Here is a 22,027-nt window from a genome sequence, read left to right as displayed (position 1 = left end):
TAAGTTATTTTTGAAATACCTGGGAATATATAAAACCTGTTCCTAGGCAATGAAAAATGCTTTCTTCTTTTATTGTACTTTTTAAAGGAATTTTGCCTGATATGGAGAGTGTTTAAAAATAACTATTAAAGACTGTATTTTGGAAAAATATAAAACTCTATTTTATCCAAATAAGTAAAAAAAAAAAGAGAGAGAGAAAAAGAGAAAACCAAAAAAAAACAGTCGGAACTTTGCAGATGCCCAGTAGGCTGGATACTTATTTTTTTCTTCTACAAAGATTTTGTTAGAACTCCTGCATTTTCCAGAATTTCTTTCCAATCTTTTAAATTGAAATGTCTTGACTTTGCATTTTTCCATAAGTTATCAAAGGTGGCTTTCTAGCTTTAAGCCAAAGTCTTTGACACGTGCAAGAGATGCAGTAACTTCTTGATTTGTTTTGTGCAAATTATGTTTTGTAATCTGTAAGCTTTTTTTAATATGTACACTATTTGGAAACATAAGGAGTCCTATTTTGTGTTTTTTAAATGTAATCATTACTTTTGGAGCTTTAACTTTCCTTGATGAGTCTTTGATGTGAAGGAACTGCTTTGCCAATGTAACTTAGAGTATTGATAAATCCTTTCTTGAGTTCTGAAGTTAAAGGGAGAAATACATCCATATTTAACTAACAAAAACCACTTTTCCAAAGAGAGAAACAGATCCTTAAAACGTCCTCCTAATCTGAGGTAATTCCCTTCCCTTTACCAAACCTGCTAATTAGTAGTTTTTAGTCTGTCTCCCCTAATGTTGCTCATGAGCTTGGAGCTGTGACAGAGCAGTGTTCAGTACAGGCAGAACTGGTGATGGGCACTAAACCATTTGATCTTCCCTAGTTTTTGCTTTCTTTTGAGACAGCAGATGGAGAGTAGTCACCACCATGCAACTTGAGACAGACTCTGAAATGTGACTTTACTGAAGTTTAAAGTAAAAAAGCTTAATCTCAGATATAGCTCTTTAAATATTTATATATTAATACAAATTGCTTGAAAAGCAAGTTGTGGTCCCTGTAATTATTTCCTTCTGAGGTAGCAGGACTATGGACATAAGGAGGTAATGTATTGTGACAATGAGGGTATTAGCCTGTTTTATAGTGGAACTGATTCTGTTTTGAGTAAAATTAAGAGATTTCCCCCTCCCCCCCCCCCCCCGCTCTCTTCTTGCAGGAGGAAAACTGTGGTCTTACGTCAGTAAGTTCTTAAACAGAAGTCCTGAAGAGAGCTTTGAAATTCCTGAACCCAGAACATCCAGTTCAACTAAAATTTACCTGGAGCAGCCAACACCAAGTCCTAAAGAAATCGGTAGCAGCACTGATTCCAGAGAAAGCTATGGGGAGAGCACGCTGAAGGTGGTCCCACTGAAGAGCAGCCTAACACCGAGCTCTCAAGATGACAGCAGCAACCAGGAAGATGGCCAAGAGAGTTCGAAGTGGATGGACTCAGGATCCAGCTCAGAAGAAGAGTGCACTACTAGTTATTTAACATTATGCAATGAATACGGGCAAGAAAAAATTGATTCTGGCTCTCTAAATGAGGAACCAGTGGTTAAACTGGAGAGCGAAGGTCTGAATACCAAAGAGAGAAGTTGCTTACAGAAGTGCAGTGTCATTGGCAGTGATAGCTTCACCTCTCAGGTTGCGTCTCAGGAACAAAAGCTTTTCATTGATGATGCTGAGTCAGAAATAGCTAGCCCTACTAGGATATTGGACTCATTAACTAAATCAAAGAACAGCCCCATGGAACTCTTCAGGATAGACAGCAAAGATAGCACTAGTGAGCTCCTGGGGCTTGATTTTGGAGAAAAATTATATAACCTGAAATCGGAACCTTTGAAGCCATTGTTTTCTGTCTCAGATCATGACAGAAGCTTGGATGCCCTAGACAACAAAATGGGTGTGAGACCTCATGACACCATAAGCAGGGGTTCAAACGACTCTGTGCCAGTTATCTCCTTTAAGGATGCTGCCTTTGATGTAAATAGCGTTGACGAAGGAAGGCCTGATCTCCTAATAAACTTACCCGGTATGTCTGATGAAACAGAAGAGGCAGCAGTGTCAAGGCCAACAAAGTTTACAAAAACTGATAGAGACATGTTGGAAGTAAAGTTATTAGAAACACCTGATGTCTTACAATTAAATAATTCTGCAGAGACATGTAAAGCGTTTGATCAAGAGCCAAATCGTGTGGCACCAGAAGTGGGTGATCCTTCCTGCGAGGAAGCAAATGGACAAAGTGGTGTCACTCAGGGAGCTCTTGGGACCCTCTTTACATCTGACCAAGAGGTAGGTAGTTCAGAAGACGGGGCTGTGTTTCAGGGGCTTGGACCCTGCTCCTTAAACGTGACAAGCAAAGAAGAAAGTTTATTTGTTTCCAACCCGCTCTCAGGTGCTCACGATGTTAGCTTGGATGGAGACATGTTAAGAAATGAAGCAGTGTTGCTGTTTTCTGATCAAACTGAAGACTTTGGGAAAGAGGAAACAGACTTGGCTTTGTTACCAGCAGCTGAAAGTAAAAAGACAACACCAAAGAGGGAAGACAAAATAGCAGTAGCAGGGGAGAAGGAGATACATCAAATTTTTCAGGACCTCGACGAAAGATTAGCGATAACCTCCAGGTTTTATATCCCAGAGGATTGCATTCAAAGATGGGCAGCTGAAATGGTTGTAGCCCTTGATGCTTTACATAGAGAAGGAATTGTGTGCCGCGATTTGAACCCAAACAACATCTTATTGAATGATAGAGGTCAGGAACTTTTGCAAATGCATTTCTTTTTATTCGCTGTTGCTTCCAATTAACTGAGTAGGCGTTTTATCTTGTAATTAGTATCTTCATTTCCTGTCTAGAGCTTCATTATCAGTGCAGCAAATTCACCCCCAGTAATAGCTTCTAGTACTTAATGATGCCATTATTCTTAATGATACTGTTTTTAGCTACAAAAGGAGTAATTACAGTTCACTTCTGCAGAAAATGGAAGGGAAAAATGTTTTGATTTCTCCTGTCGTTTTGTTTTTAGGACACATTCAGCTAACGTATTTTAGCAGGTGGAGGGAGGTTGAAGATTCCTGTGACAACGATGCCATAGAGAGAATGTACTGTGCCCCAGGTTAGAGCAATCACCTACAATGTTTCACTTGGAAAGTAGATTAGCAGCTTTCATTTTCTCACGGAGCCTCTATAGTATAGAGCTTGAGATCATGCAATATCTGAATTTTCTTTGCTTTTTCCTGAATGTCTTAAAAAGCTAGAGGGCTCATAACTGCTTTATTGTTGAAGTGTGGTGGTGGTTGTTAGATGATTTCCATAAAGTGTAATTGTATTGAATGTCTTGTTTAAGCAAATTTAAGGAATGTTTTGTTTTCTTGCAGTTATTTGCTATGTATGAGTACATCTTGATAACTGAAAAGAGCAAATACGGGAAAGGGCAGACTGAAAAGATGACACTAAGAGCCTTAAAAATACAAAAATTTATACATGCAAAGAACATGGGGGGAAAAAACCATAGCAGTTTGAAAAATACAACCCTAATAGGCTCAGAGATGCCTCTGACATTTTTGATGAGCTACAGTTGGCTTTGAAATAGTTTAGAGGGCTCTTTTCTTAGAACTGCTTTCATCAATCATGAGGGTGATAAAATCAGTATCTCTTGGGTTTTTATAGTAAGGATGGCAATTGAAACCAAGCCCTCCCTCTTTTGCCTTTTCCAAATTTATTTTCTGCTAATATAGTGGTCAAATGGTAGTGACAGCCAAAAATCAGGTGTTACTTATAATGTCATGTTTTAAAAATTTCATAGCTAGCTTAAAACCCCCTACTTTTAGAGCTGAAATGACTACTGAGAGGCTATTCAGATTTTCAGTTTCTTTTATTCTGAATTTGAAATACTGACATACTCTTTCTGCTGAGCGCGTGGTCTGGCTAGACATTGCAACTTGGCATGCAGGTAGTCCTTAAGCTCAGAAAAATTTCTGAAAGAAATGTGCTCATAAAAATTTACAGTAGGAGTTACCGGCAGTGGAAGTTCTGAACTTAGTTTGGCATCAGGTGTTTATTCTGTGACTTAGTCCTGCAACTGAAGTACAATAAGGAACTGCTGTCTGTGAGTAAAGGTGGTAGGATCTCAACAAAAATTTGAATGCCAGCCTCTTGAGATAAATAGTAAATAAAATCTTTTCTATCCAGGTGCAAGTCAAAAGGGCAGGTATTACAGAAAAGAATTCTTTTTACCTATCAAAGCAAACCCAACACCTTCATTCTACCTTCACCCCACTTTAATTCAAGAACAAGAAAATTGGGAAATCCCAGCAACTCTTGTGATTGTTAAATAGAAGTGTGTCCTGGTTGCCAACGTGCATGATGTCCTGTTAGAAAGAGGCATTTTCCTGCCTCCCTAACCCAGCCTTGTACAAAGCGCTCCCTAGTTGAGTAGCAGCAAAGATGGAAGTGCAGTCTTTTCCCACCCTGTCATCATTAATGAGCTGTGAAAGTCAAAGCTTAATTTTTCTGTATTTTAATGAGGATCCAAAGAGAGGCTTTTTTTGCCCCTTAAGCCCCAACCAGCCAACTCCTGCAGTAATTAAGTGTTTAGGGAGCAGTTGAAATAATATTTAGAAGTCCCCAAATGCAAGAATAAAGTTTTCCTCACCATCATTATTTCCACCTCACAGCACAGGTGTGGTATCCATCCGGGCTCTTCTTGGTTAAGTTGCCCTCTCCTCTCCGCCCTCTCTGCCCTACCCCAAGCTGCAGTTTGTTTTGTGCATCTGTAACTGGCGAGCTACAAGATGAAGATTTGCAAGTGCAAACAGATACATGCAAGATGGCTGAACTGATACTGCTCTATGATTCTTACCTTTCATACTTCTTGATCTTAATATTATCTCTGCAAAGTGTACTCTTATTTTAGTGTAGCTATTTTGTGCTAATTTTTGCGTAGGAGAGTCATACTTGGTATAACATAGCAGTACAGAATATATTTTGGAGCCAAGTGCCATTCTATTCTGAGCAATGATTTAATACCTGTACCTTCAATAATGGTGTATAGCTGAGTTCAAAGCAGCTTTCTTAGGTCTACTGCTGCTGGTAAATCTTGCTCTAGAGCTTTTGATCAGTATTAAAAAAATAATCATGTTAGTGGGCTTTCTTTAGGCTCCAGTGTTACAGAAAAAAACCCACCTTGTTTTGATGATTATTTTTAATTTTAAGGAGTATACCGTGTCCCTGGAACCCATGTCTCCCCTTTATCATGATAGCATTGCTCCTCAAGCTGCTTCGAGAAACTGACAAGTTCAGGGGTTTTTTTATTCTTTTTAAGTTGATTTTTAAAACTGATCATAATGTTTCTCACAGCTTGCCTTTTTCCTCCTGAAGGAAGGGCTGCAGTTTTGTAGAGGTGAACAAGTGATCTTCACAAAATTCATCAGATCTTATGATTTCTTATCATAATACAACACAGTGACTAAATAAAGTGACTCAAAGTGAGTCTTTATCTTGTTTTGAATTTTCCTGGTGTTTCCAGTATTGTGTGCTGTGTTGCCCTACCTCTGGGTATTCAGCCTTCCCTCTCCTTTTCTCTCCTAACTGAAGGATGCAGTGAAACTTGACTTGCCAAATTTTGTCTCCATGTGTTTAGCTTGGTGTGTGTTTTCATCAAGAGTTCAGGATAGAATAGGATTTGAGTATGATAACTTGTATGTTATGTGATTTCAACATTTTGTTATTTAAATGCACTTGTTAAAAGTATGTAAAAAAGAAAAGATGTCTTTTATCAAAACAATGCCTTTTAGGGTCTGGTGTTGGAGACTGAGAACAGGTGATGAGTGTTGGGTTGCAGTTCTTTTTCTGCATTGATTTTTGAGGAGCAAATTTTGGAGGCAGAAAAGAGGATGAATGTGAAATTTAAACAGGTTGCAGGATATCTTCAATTTAAAATAGGTAGGAAATTGTATTGTAGAGCTATGTGAAAGATGTAAAAATGTATTTGAAAAGATTTTATCTTTTTAATTGATAAGGTTTCAGGTGTTACTTTTTTACAGCCCAAGTTATAAAGTGCTTAGCAGTGAAGTGCCTGAGGACATATTTAAAGTTTAAGTTGCTTTATCGGTTGAAAAAAAAACATGGAGTCTAAATTCTACAGTTTATATATCAGAACCCAATTCCTGGAGGGGCTAGGAATGAAAATATATTAATGTTGAAGCTTTTCAGACCCAGGGGAGAATAGAGGTCCAACTACGTGGAGCTTGCTTGTGGGATCTAGGATTTTGTATTTGAGGCTTTCGGTACCCCAAGTTGTAACCTGGTATTAAAGCAAAGCAAGGTAGTATTGGTACAGAAGTGGTGTTGAGGTCCTTGTCATGGTGAATAGCAAGGACTTGCTCAGCTCTTGTTATCCTATGAAAAGTGAAGAGGCAATGTGACTGCATATGTAGGAAAAAGATTATGCAGTGTATATTTAAAATAACAGAACAAATGCAAACATTATAAATGGAGAAGTGTCAAAAAGATGAGGGAAGAGAGAGTTTAAAAAGCTGCATACCATTCCCTGCTAGCAATATAATTAATTTTGTATGAAATAACAATTGTCATTTTATATCGTGCATAAATTAAAAGCAGAGCTAAATCTGTTGCAAGAAGTGGCACTTCTCCACTGTTGACAGCAGGTGGCATTGTACCATTAATGGATTTTGCTGTTGCACTTGCTGGCTCTAATTTACCTAACTTCACGTAAGAACTGGAGACGGAAGATGCGGTTTATTTGTAATGATTTGCATATCAAGAATTGTACTCGCAAGCTCAGAGTCGTGGTGTGTTACAGTGCTGTTGAATCTGTTGGTGAAGCTGGATAACTCTCTTTACTCCTACATAGTTCTACTCGATAAAAAAAAAGTTCATGCTGAACCAACTACCGCAACAACAAAGCTATCTGCAGATGCTTTAAAAGTAGCGCCTGTGCCTCACTTTGATTAATGGCCAAACTAAATCTTTGCTGTTCACCTATGATAAGTCAAATGTTGTTTCTCTAACCCACAAGGGAAATGATGGATTATAAATCATCTCCTATAAACTCAACACCACTTCAAGTAAAACTGTGGGGATTTTGGCCAAGAATAACCTATTTGCTTTTAAAGAAGACATTAAGCACTTGTAACTGAGAATTTCTGCTGTGTTAATATGGTTAAGGTGACTAATGTGAGGTTTATGTGGTTTTTTTTCTTTAACTTTCCTCTTTACAGTAATTTTGTTTTCTGAATGTTTTAAAGTATGCTAATCAGCTGATGTCTGAATACAAAGTTATTAGCAGATCAGATGAGAATGATTCACTTCTGTTTAAACAGCCCTTTGCTCTCCATGCCCCCTGAGAACTCTTATCACATATTTGTCCAAAAAACCCCAGAAAAACTAACAAAAAATCCCTTGCATTATCCACCTGCCTGGTGGCTGATAGTATCAGCAATGTATCTCTTTATCTCTTGGTTAATGTGCCTTGGTATTCAGAAGGGGGGAAAATTCCAGTAACAGATTCAATTTACATGGACAGAAACTTGAGCAAATGCCAGCCTAGCAGGGGGGCCATTATTCTGCTCTATAAATAAGTTTAAAAAAGAAACAAACACACACACAAACCTGTGAATCAACATGTTTTGGTCTAATTGAGGGAAAAGGAAGATAGATGAATTTTGAAATGCAAATGATCACCTTCTGTTATTTAAGTATCAATTTTGTCAACTTTGTGATCTTAAATATAAAGAGTTGTTACCTTTTAAATTCAGTAATAATTATATTCCGTTCTTGATAGTCATGATTTTTAAAATCAAATTGGTGGCTTAAAAAAAAAAAGCCCCTTCATAGTATGCTTAATACCTGTGAGAAAGACAAAACTGTCTACAGCCACAGTCTAGTCAAGACTGTCTTCAACTGAAACAGAATAAGTTAAGGATTTACTAATAAAGAGGAATCTTTTAGGTACTTTTTCAATCTAACCTGTGAAGTGTCATGTTGTAGAAGCAGCTTGCTGGTCTAACATCTTGTGTAAATATAACGTGTGAATGAGATGTTTTATTTACACTCTCCGAGTTCTCGTTCCAGCAGCAGGGATGTGTTCTGTCGCATCCCTGTAGTGTTTTCAGAGGATGAGATTTCAGAACTGGGCTGCCTTTGGAGTCTTTTTACTTTCTTGTCCAAACAATGAGTTTTCACCAGACTGTGTTTACTAAAAACTGGAGATTTGCTTTTTGAGATCGTAAAGCCAAAGGGAGCTTAACTTCATAGAAAATGTAAGTAAGAAACTGGCCATCAGTAATGCATCATATTATTCTGATGCTTTCATAAGCTGCATGCTATAATCAAGCCTTATTTACAGAAGCTAGCCTTCACAGAAGCCCTCACATAAATATATGGTATATTTGGTTTTATCTAACCTGCTACTAATTGTACACAATGCAAAACCTAAGCAAAAAGAAGGCTTTGTGGGTAAAGGATTTTGTTCCAAAAAACCCCAAAATGTTTCAGTGTGCTACCTGCTTTTCGTACTCCCAAATGAAGATGTCACTTCTGCTCTTAGACAATTGAATATACAGATGCAAAGTGCAGCTGATAACCTAAAATAAATGAAAATAAAAATTGCTAGGTTGCTATTATTAGACTATATGCTATAATTTTTATTTACTGAATAAGGAAAAAATGATTTGTCTCTGTTTATCAAATAGATATTTGATGCTGGAAAACCTGCATGTTATTTGTGTATGTGTTTTTCAGCAGGAGTTTGCAGGCACTCATTAAATCTGCTATTCTGTATTATAGTAATTTAATTTGAGTAGATTGTTTAAGAAGCAAAATAACTGTGGTAGATTAAAGTGCCATTGACCCTGAGAGGTGTCGAGGGGTGGGCTGGTCTCATGGTTATCGTGTAAGACTGGACTTCCTAGATTTTATCTCTGACTCTGTCCTAGCTTTTTGTGTGACATTAATGTCTCAGGATAATCCTAAAAAGGAAAGGAAAAACAGGGCAGGTGAATGAGCTTTGAGCAGCAGAGACAGAAGGATGGGCTAGCTTGATTTGAAAAGCCCTAGCGATAGGAAACAGGACTAAACATTTAACAGGAAAAATATTTGGCTGGCATGAATAACGAGGAAAGGTCTGGAGCTGCAGAAAGAGTACTGAGTATTGTGAAGCTGGGAATAACAACTTTAGAATAACCATTTGGAGTGGGACAACTCTCCAAAGACATCTGAGTGTCCCACAGGAAACAATCACAACTCAGTGCTCCCAAAAGAGCAAGGTGTCATGAATCTGGAGTAGGTAATTGAAAGCACAGGTCTGGGAAGAGAATCAGGTGTATTCTGAAAATAATCTGATGTGGTTTGGCACTCAAGCTTGTTGTGAGTACACTACGTGTTTCAGGTGAAATGCATGTTCCTGTGGTTTTTTTGTAGACTCTAACCAGAATAAGCAGTACCGAAGCTGTTGATTTGTAAAAATCTGATATTTTAGTCTGGCTGACATAAAATCCAGTTAACTCTGGCAGAAACTGTAATTTACCGATGTGGTGTGGTTGGTTTTGGGTTTTATTTATTTTCTTTTTTAATTTTTCAATTAGCGGTATTATTAATATTACAGATGGGGCTAAAAATTGAAAATAGTATAGAAGATGCCTTTTGAAAATAAATGGAGCTAGCTGAAAGGTTAATTAGTGTTTGCTTTGTTTTGATAACAGAGCAATAAAAGTTTCTTTGTCTCTTTTGTCACCTGATTATTTTAGAGGAAGTTTTAATTCCATCTTGGGCTGTTAAAAGGAAGAAAAAGCGCAGTTCCCTCTATTATTTTTTTTCTTTAGTGAGATGAGGAAATTTCTTCCAAAGAGGAACATAGATGCGCATATGTTTTTGAATACCTTTGAGATGAAACTTCCTATTTTCATACTCCATTTGATTTTAGCGGGTGCTTATTGGACTTGCCTCACTACTTTATTGTTTAAAGACCATGATAAACTTTTTATACTTAACTATAGATGGTTCAATACTATGTTTTATAAATTGCTAAAGCATTTTAGGCAAAGCATTATGGCCAGATCGCTTGTGTGATGTGTTATTTAGTGACTGTATCTTACGATATCTTGGCTGACTGAGTCTGCCTAGAGTAAATTAGCTTGGACTCATTTTACTTGGCTCTCTGCAAATGCTTCTCTACACATATAGATATTAAAATATGATAAAATAGTAAGCTTTAAAAATTAAATGAGTGTAAGGTAAATAGAATTTCTGAAGCGACTCTAATGGCTTTTTTGTGCAACACTGTTTATCTTATTGGCCACAGAAGGTAAAAATATTGTGTCTGATGTTTTCAGGATGTTGGACAAGTCCATTTCCTCCTGAATGGTTTCAGACAGCTGATGGTAGTTCAGATGGGTCTCCTTGTTTTCTTATGAGTGCAGAAACAGTACTTGAAGGTATGCTGTTTCTGCTTGAAACACGGGGTAAGGGAAGGGGCCTCCTCGGGTTTTGAAATCCTTATCAGTCCATCAAGAGTCAAATGGTTCCCTTCTTAATTCCAGGAAAACCACTTCAATGCAAAGCTCTTTCTGACTATTAGGTGTTTGGAGGATCAGTACTTCCTCATAGAGCGTATATTCTTGTGAGCTGACCTCAGATGCCTTTTTTTTTTGGATGTTACAGTTTATCCTACACCTTTGTACTTGGTGATTCACAAGGCATCTGGTCTGAGCGGCACAGTGAATGTCTAAGTCCACCTTTAAGCCTGGCTTCTATTATGTTAACCACTGTTTGTGTGTGTTGGTGGGGAGGCCTTATTGTCAGCCCTGGAGGAAACTGAGAAAATGTTTGAGGTGTGGTAGTAAAAGCCTTTGAAATCCTTCAGCTTGAAGGGTATATTTCAGGTTAAGGCAATGTAAAAAGAATGAGAAAATCAGCCTTGGTGTTACGGTTAATAACTTTATCGAGGATGTGTGTTCAAGAGAGGTGAAGTTCTGCTTTTTTACTTTAGAATTGGCACTTCTGTTTAGAAATACAGAGCGCTGTCAACTACGGCTCCTTTATCAGGAAGTAAGGTATTACTGTGTATAATGCAAATATTGAGATAAGTATGGAAACCATAAAGAAATGGCCTTTCAGTTGAGACCAGCTGCTCTGGAAGGAGGACAGTGCTGGGTAGTGATGGTGTTTACTTGTACCATCAGTCTCTAGCTGAACCTGATAGCGTTTTACAAATCTCCTTCCCTTCAGTTACCCCAATGGCTGCTGTTGAAATTGCTTCTGTGCAGGAATTCAGCACTGCTGTTGATACGTGCTACTTGGTGCTATATGTTGTATGAGCATGCATCGGCAAGGGGGAAAGAAGAAAGCTCTCCCTTTTACGGAAGTTGCAGTAAAGTTGGAAGAGCTGCTGATTTTTTTTTTTTTTTTTCCACCCTATTCTTATTTCTCCAATTTAAAAGGATTTTGTGTTTGAGAATGATATGAATATTTTTTTCTGCAAATTTTATACTGCTAGTCCTAGAAGCACCAACACCATTCACATGTGCACGCACATTTATGATTGTACAAATGTGGATAAGGTCCTTGATTTCAAGGTTCATGAAGTAAAGAATTGGCACAAATATCCCTATGTTATTCACTTAAGCTTATGGGTCGCTACCATTTGTTGTCTAAATTACTTTGCTGATGGATTGAGATGAAAATGTTTTCTTAGTGAAGGCAGATATTGTAGTTCAGATTTATTGCAATATTAAAGCTTTAAAAAAAGCATGTGCCCTGTGTGGTATATTACATTAGCTAGCTACTCTGTATCACTTGAAAGCACTTCATAATCTATAGTTTCTAAATTTTCCCATGATGTGTAGTCAAGATAAAATGCAATAATATTGATGTGATATCCTGAACTTATTATGATCAGCGTATTGCATCAGAAGTAATGTGACCTGTTTGAAGTAAGGGAATGTAAACAACACATGTTTATTTCTAGTACTCACAATGATTTTTTTCTTTTTTTTTTTTTTTTTTTAAGGAAAACGTTTATTTTGATCTGAAGTAAGTAAACTTTGGGACCTAGGGAAAGCAGCAGGCAGGAAAGCAGACATTAGGGAATAGGAGAAAAGTTGAGCTAAAATTTAGTTTTTGTAAAAAAGGATACTCAGATGTTCCCCTCAGCTGAATGTTTCATTTTCTATTCTGTGTTGGTTCAGATGACTTGTCAAGCAGTCTCTGCTGTGTGCATGAGAACCAGCCAGAGCCCTTCAGCCCAGGGGGAAGTCTGTGTTACTTGACTGTTCTCAATTTATCCCACTTGTGTCATTTTGGTCACGGTCAAAAGTGGATGGAAGAGTTCAGTGCTGCTCTCTTAAGAGATCTGCAGTGACATTTGTTTTACTTGGCATATATTGAAACTGTTCTTAACAGTTGAAAATATGAGCTCAGATTTTGGAGAAATGGACTCCAGTTTACTTTTTGACTCTTACTCTTTGTCCATTTTCTTCATCAGTGAAGTAAGTGAGGTTACATCAACTTCCCATAATGAACAGTGTGTGATTCTGTGAAAGAAGGCAGTGTGACTTTGATGCTTCAGAGAACTGGATCAGTACCTGATTGACAACATAAAAGGAAATAATACCAAAACTCAGAAATTATTTTTTTTATAATATTTCTTTTCCCTGTGCTCAGAATGATTTTTTTTTTTTTTTTCACCTTTAGAATATTTTTTTTTTTATATTGGGCTGTAACTCAAGAGGCCCATCCCTGCTGAATGTCTTTGAGGAAGAATGGATTATCTCCTTTTGTGACATTATTCTAGCATTTAAGATGTGTCAATATGGGGAAGTTAACAGTAGTATAGGAACTGAGAAGACAGTAGTCAATTAACTCTTAGCTTTACTGTCCTCATTCTGGAGTAAGTGTGAAATTTAATTTAAAAATCGAAATCTTCATTTGTTTGGAAGAAAGCTCTCTTAGTCTAGAATATCCACAGGATTAAAGCCACATGGGAAAGAAAACTCTGCTCTAAAGAAGCCTAAAGTATTTGTTTTTAGATTTTACTTTCCATTTGTCCTATCTAGTTTTTGAGTGTACATTATTGGAACATACAGCACTAGGAAATCACAATCAGACTGGAAAGGCATTTCCATTCAGTAGCTTTCACTTGAGAGATGCTGTGAAAACCTTTTGCCAGCTGGTTCATGTGGAAAGGCCTGAGTTTGGGTTTTTCGTTTTTCTTTTTTGAAGGACAGTTACCTAGGAGGTCTGCCTTTCTAAAGGGATGTAAAATTAAATTGCAAGAACATATTTTGATTTTTACACAAATTCTCTCAATTTACTGTAATTTCAACTTTATCTGGATGCTTGCCTGGGATCTTAAAGCTTTTTAAAATGCATGTAATTATGCTGCTACAATTCCTCATGTGGCTGCCATTATGTCTTTGTAAAAGTTTCTCAATGCTAATAGAAGTATTAATCTGTAAGCAATGGAATAAATTCTCGTGTGTGGCACCCTTATAGTGATGTATTGGACATTCAAACGCCATTAACTGTAATAAACTTTTCAATGTCAGGGATGTCCTACCTAAAGAAACAATGTCTGAGCCATCCTTCCTTGTTGGTCTTGCAACAACAACCTCAGCCTAGTCCTATAAGGTGCTGAGCATCTTCCAGCTTGTGTGGCAGCTGCCCGAGGGGCAGCCCTCTGCACATCCCCATCCTCAGTGTGTGTGTGCATCTCTGCATCTGGGGAGGTCTGGGGCTACTGCCTTCCTTTCCCTGACCCTGGAGTGTGACTCATCTGTAGTTCTCCTTGGCCATGCTCATGCTAAGCTCCATAAAATGATGAGCAAGATTTTTCGAACATGCCACAATGCTTTTCACAGCAACAACTATGTGACTATATGCTAATTGTTGTCCTCTGCTGGGAAGCTGGTGTGGCTTTTGCCACCAAAGCTATTTTAGTGCAGCTTCTGCATTTTTTTGACAGTCAAAATGAAGATTTCATCTTCATTGCAATCTGTTTTTCTGCCTGTTTGAGAGCAGACAGTGTGGTGTGTTTGTATTTAATAAATTTTGTAGTTTAAAGCCTGAGTCAGTGAAGGCCAAGTTTTCTGCATGCATCATGCTATTGAAGATGTGAACGTGTATGGCAAGGGACTCTATAACTTCCATCTCACCTCTCCGCTGTCTCCTGTGCATGGACAGCAGTAAAAGAGTGTTGGGTGCTGGCTGGATACTGGGGAAAACAACTTTTTGTATCTAGGTACAATTTGGGCTGAGCTGTAGCCATACACAGTTGCTGGCTGTGGTTAGGCTATCCGAAGTAGATTTCTCCTCTCTGGTTCCCAACAGAAAAGAGAGTCTGTTGTGACAAGCCTCCCATGATGATCCCAGCAAAGGGTGTGGGTTAGCCATGAGATGAATCCTGCCCTCTAAGACAAAATTAAGGGATGCAATAGACTATCATAACTGCCCTTGTGCTGCTTTTATGGATGCTTCAGGCCACTCTGGTCAGTCCAGCTCATCTGACCAGGGTAAATTCTTTAAATATGTTTTGCTTTACTGTCTGTCACTGCTACTGTACTGTTTTAGTCCAGTGTAGAAGAATCTTAACTCTAATACCTACAAGTCTTGAAAATGCCTATGTATGCACCGAAAAGGCAAATTATGCATGAAATGTATAGTGTTGCTGTGTTTGAACAACGCAATCTGTAGGTGGCTAAAGGGCTAACTAAATTGCAGGCGTAATGAAAGCTCTGTGGTGTTTAGTATATATTCTGTCAGCATTAAACAGTCACCTTGTAAATATATGTTAATTTTGAAGGTGTAACTGACCTTTTTAATATTAATTGAAATGTCTCGTGTTTAGAAGTTGGTGCTATCCTAGAAGAGACAGAAGCCTCTGACTGGTGGAGCCTGGGTGCCATTCTTTTTGAACTCCTTACCGGGAAGGTAGGGCTGGGGGCAAGTTAGTCAATAAAACTGATTCTTGGCCTGTAGTTTCTCACAAGTGGTGTTCTCAGTTGTGATTTCCTTGCTTGTCTTTCTCCGATGTGCTTTGCTGATCTGAGTACCCTCAATTTGTTTGGTCTGCATGGGACCAGAGAAACAAAACATGCTCAAGCTTCAGCAGAACAACTTGATAAAGCCATATCAAACTCAGGACTGAAAAAATAGACAAAAACTATGCTGTCCTCTTAACCACAGTGAAATCAAAGTTTTCTAACATTCCTTCTGTACATTTGAAAAATTTTTACCCTAATGGTTTCAGTATTGTTTCCTGGGACAGTGTAGAAGCCATATGTTGCTGTTACACATTAATTCAGTATTTTGAGACAAAGAGTGCCCAGCCAAATCGAACTGGTGATTAGTTAACAGTTCTGCCCGAAGAAGCAAAGTCCACCAAATTCCCAGACTATTCAAGTTTGAGCAATAGAGCACAAGCGCTAAGATGTAAATGTTCAAAAACTATGTCTCCAGGGGGACATCAGTGCCTGTAAACACTCCTCCCAGAATCAGTACTTCATACTAGGAAGCACTGAAGTTTGTTGTGTGTGTTAAATTGCATGTGTACTTAGGAGATAATCCAACACTACAAATCTTTAATAAATGTATCATCTGCCTGCTTTGATTTTTTAATTTATTTTTAAATTATTTTTTCTTCTCCAGACTCTGGTTGAGTGCCATCCAGCAGGAATAAACACTCACACTTCTTTGAGTATACCAGACCATGTATCAAAGGAGGCCAGATCACTGATTCAGCAGGTAACTGAGGGGAAAATTTGTTTTCTATAGGTACTCGTGTAGACTGGACAAATACTTATCTACCTAAGTTGTTCTGATGAAGTAAGTGTAAAAGAGAAAACTGCTGGTAGAAATGTGAATGGGTCTTTTGTCAGCACTGATGAATTTTGCCCAGCTGTCTTGTTACATCTGGAAACTTTGACTTGTGCTGCCAGGTGTCTCTGTAGAAAACTGGAGCGCTTTGCCATTTCTTCAGAGAATAAATTTGGTCAGTGCTTTGGAAACACCTGGGGGTGATGCATGAACGTTTTAGGAATTTTGCCCTAAGTGTTCATGGAAACATTTGTAATGAATTGAATTATACTAAAAAATGTTGATGGCAATTCAGCAAGATAGTTCTAAGTACTGTGAAACCTGTAACTCACTGATTAGAAGTTGTGACCTTGCTGTGGTTGAAAATCTGTAGCTGTCCTCCAGGAAGCCTTCTGGATGCCATTTTTTAAGAAAAGTACTTTAAATTGTGAATACAATGACTTTTGTAATAAGATAACTGGACAAAAGGTGGAGTAGGAAACCTTAAAATATACTGATACACTGTTTTCAACCTAATGGGAATAGTATTGACTGCTGGTTTTAGTTTACTCTTAGCTTTAGTTAGTCAATACTGAGAGAATAACCTTGTAGTACGGGGTCCTGAATTTCAGGTAATGCTATTTTTCTTCTAGTTAATTTTGACCTAACTGAGGAAGTGGAGCCTTGATCTGACCTATTCCACTTGAGTAGAATAAGTGATATGTGTGAACTGTGTTGTTTGGCTTTGAAGAGTATGTTGCTAGTGGATGCATAAATAGACATCACTTAAATGTAGATTTGAACAGAGCAGTGTGGAAAAAGCAGTTCTTGAAGAAAACAAAGGAAAGAGACTTTGAAAATTCAGTGAGTCAAAAGACCCGGTGACAGGTTGATTTCTGTGCCATTACTGTGAAACGATTAATGGAAATGGAACTAGATGTTTGGACCCCCTATTTTGACTAGGTGACATGAAGGTGACTGTGCCTGTGTGTTTCTGGCAAAGGTAGAAAAGGAAGTGACTAGAGAAAAGTCCCATTTTTGTATAGTCTGTATTTATATTGTTAGATGGTAGCAAATGGTTACCCTCACCCACAGGTGCTACAGGACCCAAATAGCTAAGGGAAAGCAAAACCACACTTCATGAAGGGAATTCCTCCCATTAAGACTAGAAGTGAAGACAAATGAAGTTGTCCATTCCACTTCTCCCTGCCAATGTAGGGTTGTTCTTCACTGCAGACTAATGTCTTTCCTATTTGCAAATATGCCAGAGTGTCTCTTCTGCCACTTGCGGTTTAAGTGGCCAATATATCTCTGCCACTTGCAGATATATTACAAGGCCGTATCTGTTCAGAGAACGGTCACCCCAGTGCCTGTTAGGTTATAAGCCTTCTGGTGTAGGGTGGTGACTTATTTGGTGGAGGTTTGGCTATATGAGCTAGTAAATCACATTTTGTTGTGTGACTGTCCAAGGAAGCTGCCATTCATTGTTGAGGAAGCCTTGTCAGGAAAAGGAAGAAAGCTCTCTTGGCATGGATATCAATTTGTCATTGCGACTTTCCTTCCCCCTACTGCCAAGGGTAAACAGGTCAAAGCATCACAGAATGACTCTCTGGGTTCAGTGCTCAGCTATACAGAAAGCTGTGTTAGACGCTGTCTCCTGCTGTGGCTTCCAGTGCAGGTGACTTCATTGTAAACACCTCCTTCATTTAGCCAGCTTCTCAGAAAACAGAGATCTAATTATTTCTGGTGAAAGATGACGTTGCTATTTTTTATGTTGGTTTGGTATTTTGCACCCAGTATTTTTTTCAGGCATGTTTGGGCTTTACTACGAACAAAATATGCAACGTGACTTTTCAGTAGGTATCTATTGCAGTTTGTATTGCATCTGCTGTCTAAGATTAAAGTTCTTCTGGAAGGACAAACTCCAGTAAAATAAGTGTCCATGCTTACTTTCCTCCTGCTGGTGCTGACTGTATTTCAGCAGAAGGCAGAGACACCCTGGCTGCATCTGTTTCTGCTGGCTTGTGGATGATACCAGAGCAGCACTGTTCACTGTCACTGAGCTACCTTTACTATGTGACATTATGACTGCAAATAGCAGAGCCATCTTAAAATGTGTAAATTCCTGTGTTTATGGATGTAGACTCACTTAGATGTTGAGTGCATTCAGATATGAATACACATTGTTCCATGTGACAACTGGGAGAAGTTATCCTATTAGCTGTTGCAGAAAAAGCAAGAAAGAAACCATGCCTTTGTACTGGCTGTAATTGAATAGAGTATAAACAGTTCTCTAAAACTGCAATATTTTTGTGTGTCTGTGTTAGTCTCTTTGGAGTATTACCTTTGCATTCCCTTTTATATGGATTGGTATTTTTAAACAGATGTAAATATTGTGATTTCCTTTTCACATGAATTCAGCATGTGATGTACAACTAAAAAGCAAACGAGGTGCTGAATTTTAGGAAATTTCCATGAAGCCATTACACTGTTTTGTTTCTTTCACTGGGGTTTTGATTTTTCACTTTTAGTCCATTTGTAGGACTCTTTAAAACTTTTTTTAATTTTTTTTTTAGGAAATAGAGAACTGGCTGTAATATCCTGGTATTTTAGGACCGACTCACAGTTTATGAAACGGAAAGTTACAGACCACTGTCCTCGATGTAGCTGTAATGCAGTGGTGTGAGCAAAGGTTAACATGAAGCAAACGCAGTGTCCAGAGTTCTACCGATGCAGGCTCTGGCTGCTGCTCTTTTTCTCTTTTTTTTTTTTTTTTTTAAATGAGGTTACACTTAAAATGAAGTCCCAATGTGCAGTGCTTCAGGGAATTGCATGCTGTGATCAGTAGTCTCTGAAGACTGTAACACTGAGACTCAAGGAAAGGAGAGTCTTCTTCCATTTACTGGATTTTAGGAATTTCAAGTATGCTTTCGCACTCTTGAAAGTAATTCATAGAGCAGGAAAACGGTAGGATGTCCCTTACCTTAGACCTTTCTGGAACTTTTAAGCAGTTGTTTTTGTTCTTACTCACTGAATCATATATATATATTTTTCTTTTTATATCAAGCTTTTGCAGTTTAATCCTGCGGAACGTCTTGGTGCTGGCGTTGCTGGTGTTGAAGACATCAAATCTCATCCATTTTTTGCCCTTATAGAATGGGCAGATCTGCTGAGATGAGAGATGATGCATGCCCTCTGAACAAACTCAGGTCAAGTGGACAAGTTTCTGTGGCAGAGAAGCACCCTGACTTGCTTCCTTTGGATGTCCCAAACTGTTTGGACGTGATGACTAAAGGGCGCTGGAGCAATCAGGGCAGAAGTTGAACACTTTTAACAGGAATCACTGGTTGTACAGGGTGCTAGCTTATTTTTACGGCAAGTGGTTGCTACGTGTGTGTAAGTCTTTTCACCAAAACGTGGTTTGTGATGAAACTCCTGGGCCAGCATGTTTAGCACTGCCAGCTTGTCAACTAAGTAGAAACAGGAATGTGCTCCTGGTGCTTTGTCTGATGGTGGAAGTGTCTTCTAGACTGTGCCATTTGAAAGTATCTTTTATAGTGTCAGTAGACCATTTCCCTTATGCTAAGTGCAGCGCTGGGGGTGTGGGGGGAGGAAGGAGCAAATAATTTATTAGTGGTATATGCAGAATAAAATACTAAAATGCTTTATGCAAAACTTGACACGTTAAAAATAATATATCCATTAAAAATTAAGAAAGCTGTTGCATAATACTGTGGAATGTGTCTTGAAAATGGCATATCATTTCCCACTGTGGAAAGAGCATATAAAAGGCAAATAATGCTGTCAAATGTTGTACTTTGTTGGCTGGCAATGTCTGTTTAAAACTTTTGACTTCGTTGTATTTGATGAGCTACATGTTAAAGTCACTACAGAAGGGGAAATCTTGTTTTCCTCAGCCGGATAAACACTGCTTTAGCACTCTAATAAGGAGCAAGAAAACATAATGCTAAATAAATGTATAGATTAAAAAAGGAAAAACTCTTCTCTCATCACTGCAGCCACCACTTTATCACTTAATGATCTTTACTTCCTCTAAGTGTCCTATTTTTAGCTGCTACTTCAGGAAAAAACCTTTCTGCTTGTGCTCTTCTGCTCGAGGAAGCTTCTGAACTCTCCTGTTTGTTAATAGTCTTAATAAATCAAAGAAAGCCTTCACCCACTCCGCTGCTCGAACAGGAAGAAGCCTGGGATTTGCTCATGCCAAATGACTAAGTGACATCTCTGAGCAAACCCTAGTGGGTAAGACTTGGGCGTGGGCCAATTAACTGACCTGTTTGTTTATTAGAAAGATCTGGAGAATGGGAGAAGAATATAAGACATGCAGAATATTTTGTTGTGTGCTGCTGTTGCTGCTAAGCAGCCATGCTTGTATGGGTTCCTGACGTACAAATGCTGTACGCTGTGATGCTTGTACAGATTATGGATCTGTGTTTTTTTTCCTAAATGTTCTCTTCGCTCTCACTCCTTTCTTTTTTTCTTTTTCTTCTTCTCCCCAGCTTTATCCGGAGAACAAAGGGCAAATTCCTTTGGGAAAGTGAGGTGACAGCAATGATTATTGAATTTACAACTCAAAAAAAAAAGTATCCCTCCATTTGTATTTTAGCAGTGTATTTTATGGGCACTCCCAAAAGTGCATCTGCACAGTCTCCATCTGTTAGACACCAGGTCGGTGTATTCAAATACAGTGGAAAAGGAAAATGCTTCACTTAAACAAAGGAAATCTGGAAACTTTTTTTTCCTTTTCAAATTATTCCACTCCCCTCCTTTTTTTTTTTTTTTTTTTTTTTTTTTCTTCCCTTTCTTGTGATCACCAGGCCAGCAGAGGGGCTGTAACAACACTGCAGGTTGTAACCAGGTCACTAGTATCACTGCCTACGGAGCGCTGTCCAAGATTACATCACTCTCAGAAACTGTGTTTCAACCTACCACCCTCTGGCTTCATAACAGGAACTCCCTCAGGTGAGCCACAGGAACAACTTCCTGTGCCGAGCGGGTCGGAAATCTCTAATGCGGAGACCAAGCTGATCCAGAGCTTCCTTCCAGCACTGCCCTGGCTGTGACTTTGGAGAGGGCTCGTTGCTCAAGGGAAGCCTCCCTTCCCTCAGCCACCTGACTCTATTCCTGGGGCTCCCTAGCCTGGGCACCAGATAATGTCGTTGCCCATGTTGATCTGTCCCATTGCATTTGCCTGGCAATAACTGTAAAAAATATATTTTCCACGTTACTTTAAAATGCTCTCTTGTTCAGGTTGTGCCCATGTGCCAATTGCAAGTAAAGGCAGGATAAGATAGCACAGGAGCACAAGCTGGTTTCTGTGAGCAGCAGCAGGAGAACGCTTTTCTAGCAGAAACCAGATGACTAGTCACTCTCACTGCAAAGCATTTGGTTCAGTTAACGGCACTAAAATATTTCTTTTCCAAGTGTGTTTGTAGTGAGGAATCTAGATCACAGAGACTAGAAGGAATGGGGCACTTGACAAGACAGCTTACCAGAAATGAGCCTTTGAGATGCTACAGGTTTTCGTTAACCCTACCAATGACTCAGATAATGGTTTTGCTAAAGAAGGCAGAGTCTGGAGTTAATTGCACAAAGAAATCCTGCTTCTATCTTTTTTTTTCCCCTTTAACATGTATTATGTTGTATTGGTGTTTACATGTATTTCTTTAATAAACAAAACCTTTCAAGCCTAATTCAGACCTTGGGTTTCTGTACTTTACATTTAGTTCTTGAAGACAATCCTTCCTACCTAATCAGGGCTTTTTTGTCGTTGGCTTTTATGACTTGAAATATTCTAGATATCTACTTTTTGGTGCCTCTTATGAAGCCCTATGGTGCACATCTCTCTCGCTGAGTGTTCAGTAGTACAAAGTCCATTCCACCTTTCTTCTGTTACACCTAATGGCTGATAGCAAAACAAATCAGTGCCATTTTGTTCACAGGAATTAGAGTCTATGTAAAACACAGCAAAATAAACCTATAGATTTTCCTATTCTCCTGTGGGCAGGTAAGGCAAATAACACACTTAGGACATCTCAAAGTGATAATTCATTTCACCCTGCTGAACCACTGTAATGTTTTTTGTGTCCTACCAATAAAAATGGGGAGACAAAGTGTTTGAAGGCTTGCACTGGATAGAATTGCTGTGAGGTGAGCCAGGGCCCCTGCCCAGACCT

General features: G+C 38.6%; 1 protein-coding gene across 7 annotated transcripts in view; it reads left to right on the top strand.

Annotated features, from left to right (window-relative positions):
- The window catches only part of RPS6KC1 (ribosomal protein S6 kinase C1), a 90,521-nt gene extending 68,977 nt beyond the window's left edge, over window positions 1–21,544 (top strand). For 6 of the 7 annotated variants that reach the window (XM_074817924.1, XM_074817923.1, XM_074817926.1 and 3 more), the window contains 5 exons: window positions 1,203–2,777; window positions 3,049–3,138; window positions 14,887–14,969; window positions 15,687–15,782; window positions 18,901–21,544. In XM_074817924.1, the coding sequence (XP_074674025.1) occupies window positions 1,203–2,777; window positions 3,049–3,138; window positions 14,887–14,969; window positions 15,687–15,782; window positions 18,901–19,011 (1,955 nt within the window). In that variant the 3' untranslated portion in view covers window positions 19,012–21,544. The remainder of the gene's footprint in view (window positions 1–1,202; window positions 2,778–3,048; window positions 3,139–14,886; window positions 14,970–15,686; window positions 15,783–18,900) is intronic. The other variant, XM_074817927.1, reaches the window with a different exon arrangement.
- The last annotated feature ends 483 nt before the right edge of the window (window positions 21,545–22,027 follow it).

Source organism: Strix aluco, chromosome 3, assembly GCF_031877795.1.
Source record: "Strix aluco isolate bStrAlu1 chromosome 3, bStrAlu1.hap1, whole genome shotgun sequence".
NCBI lineage: Eukaryota > Metazoa > Chordata > Aves > Strigiformes > Strigidae > Strix > Strix aluco.
Note: the sequence above shows the minus strand (reverse complement) of the source record. Positions and strands in the feature narration are given on the sequence as shown.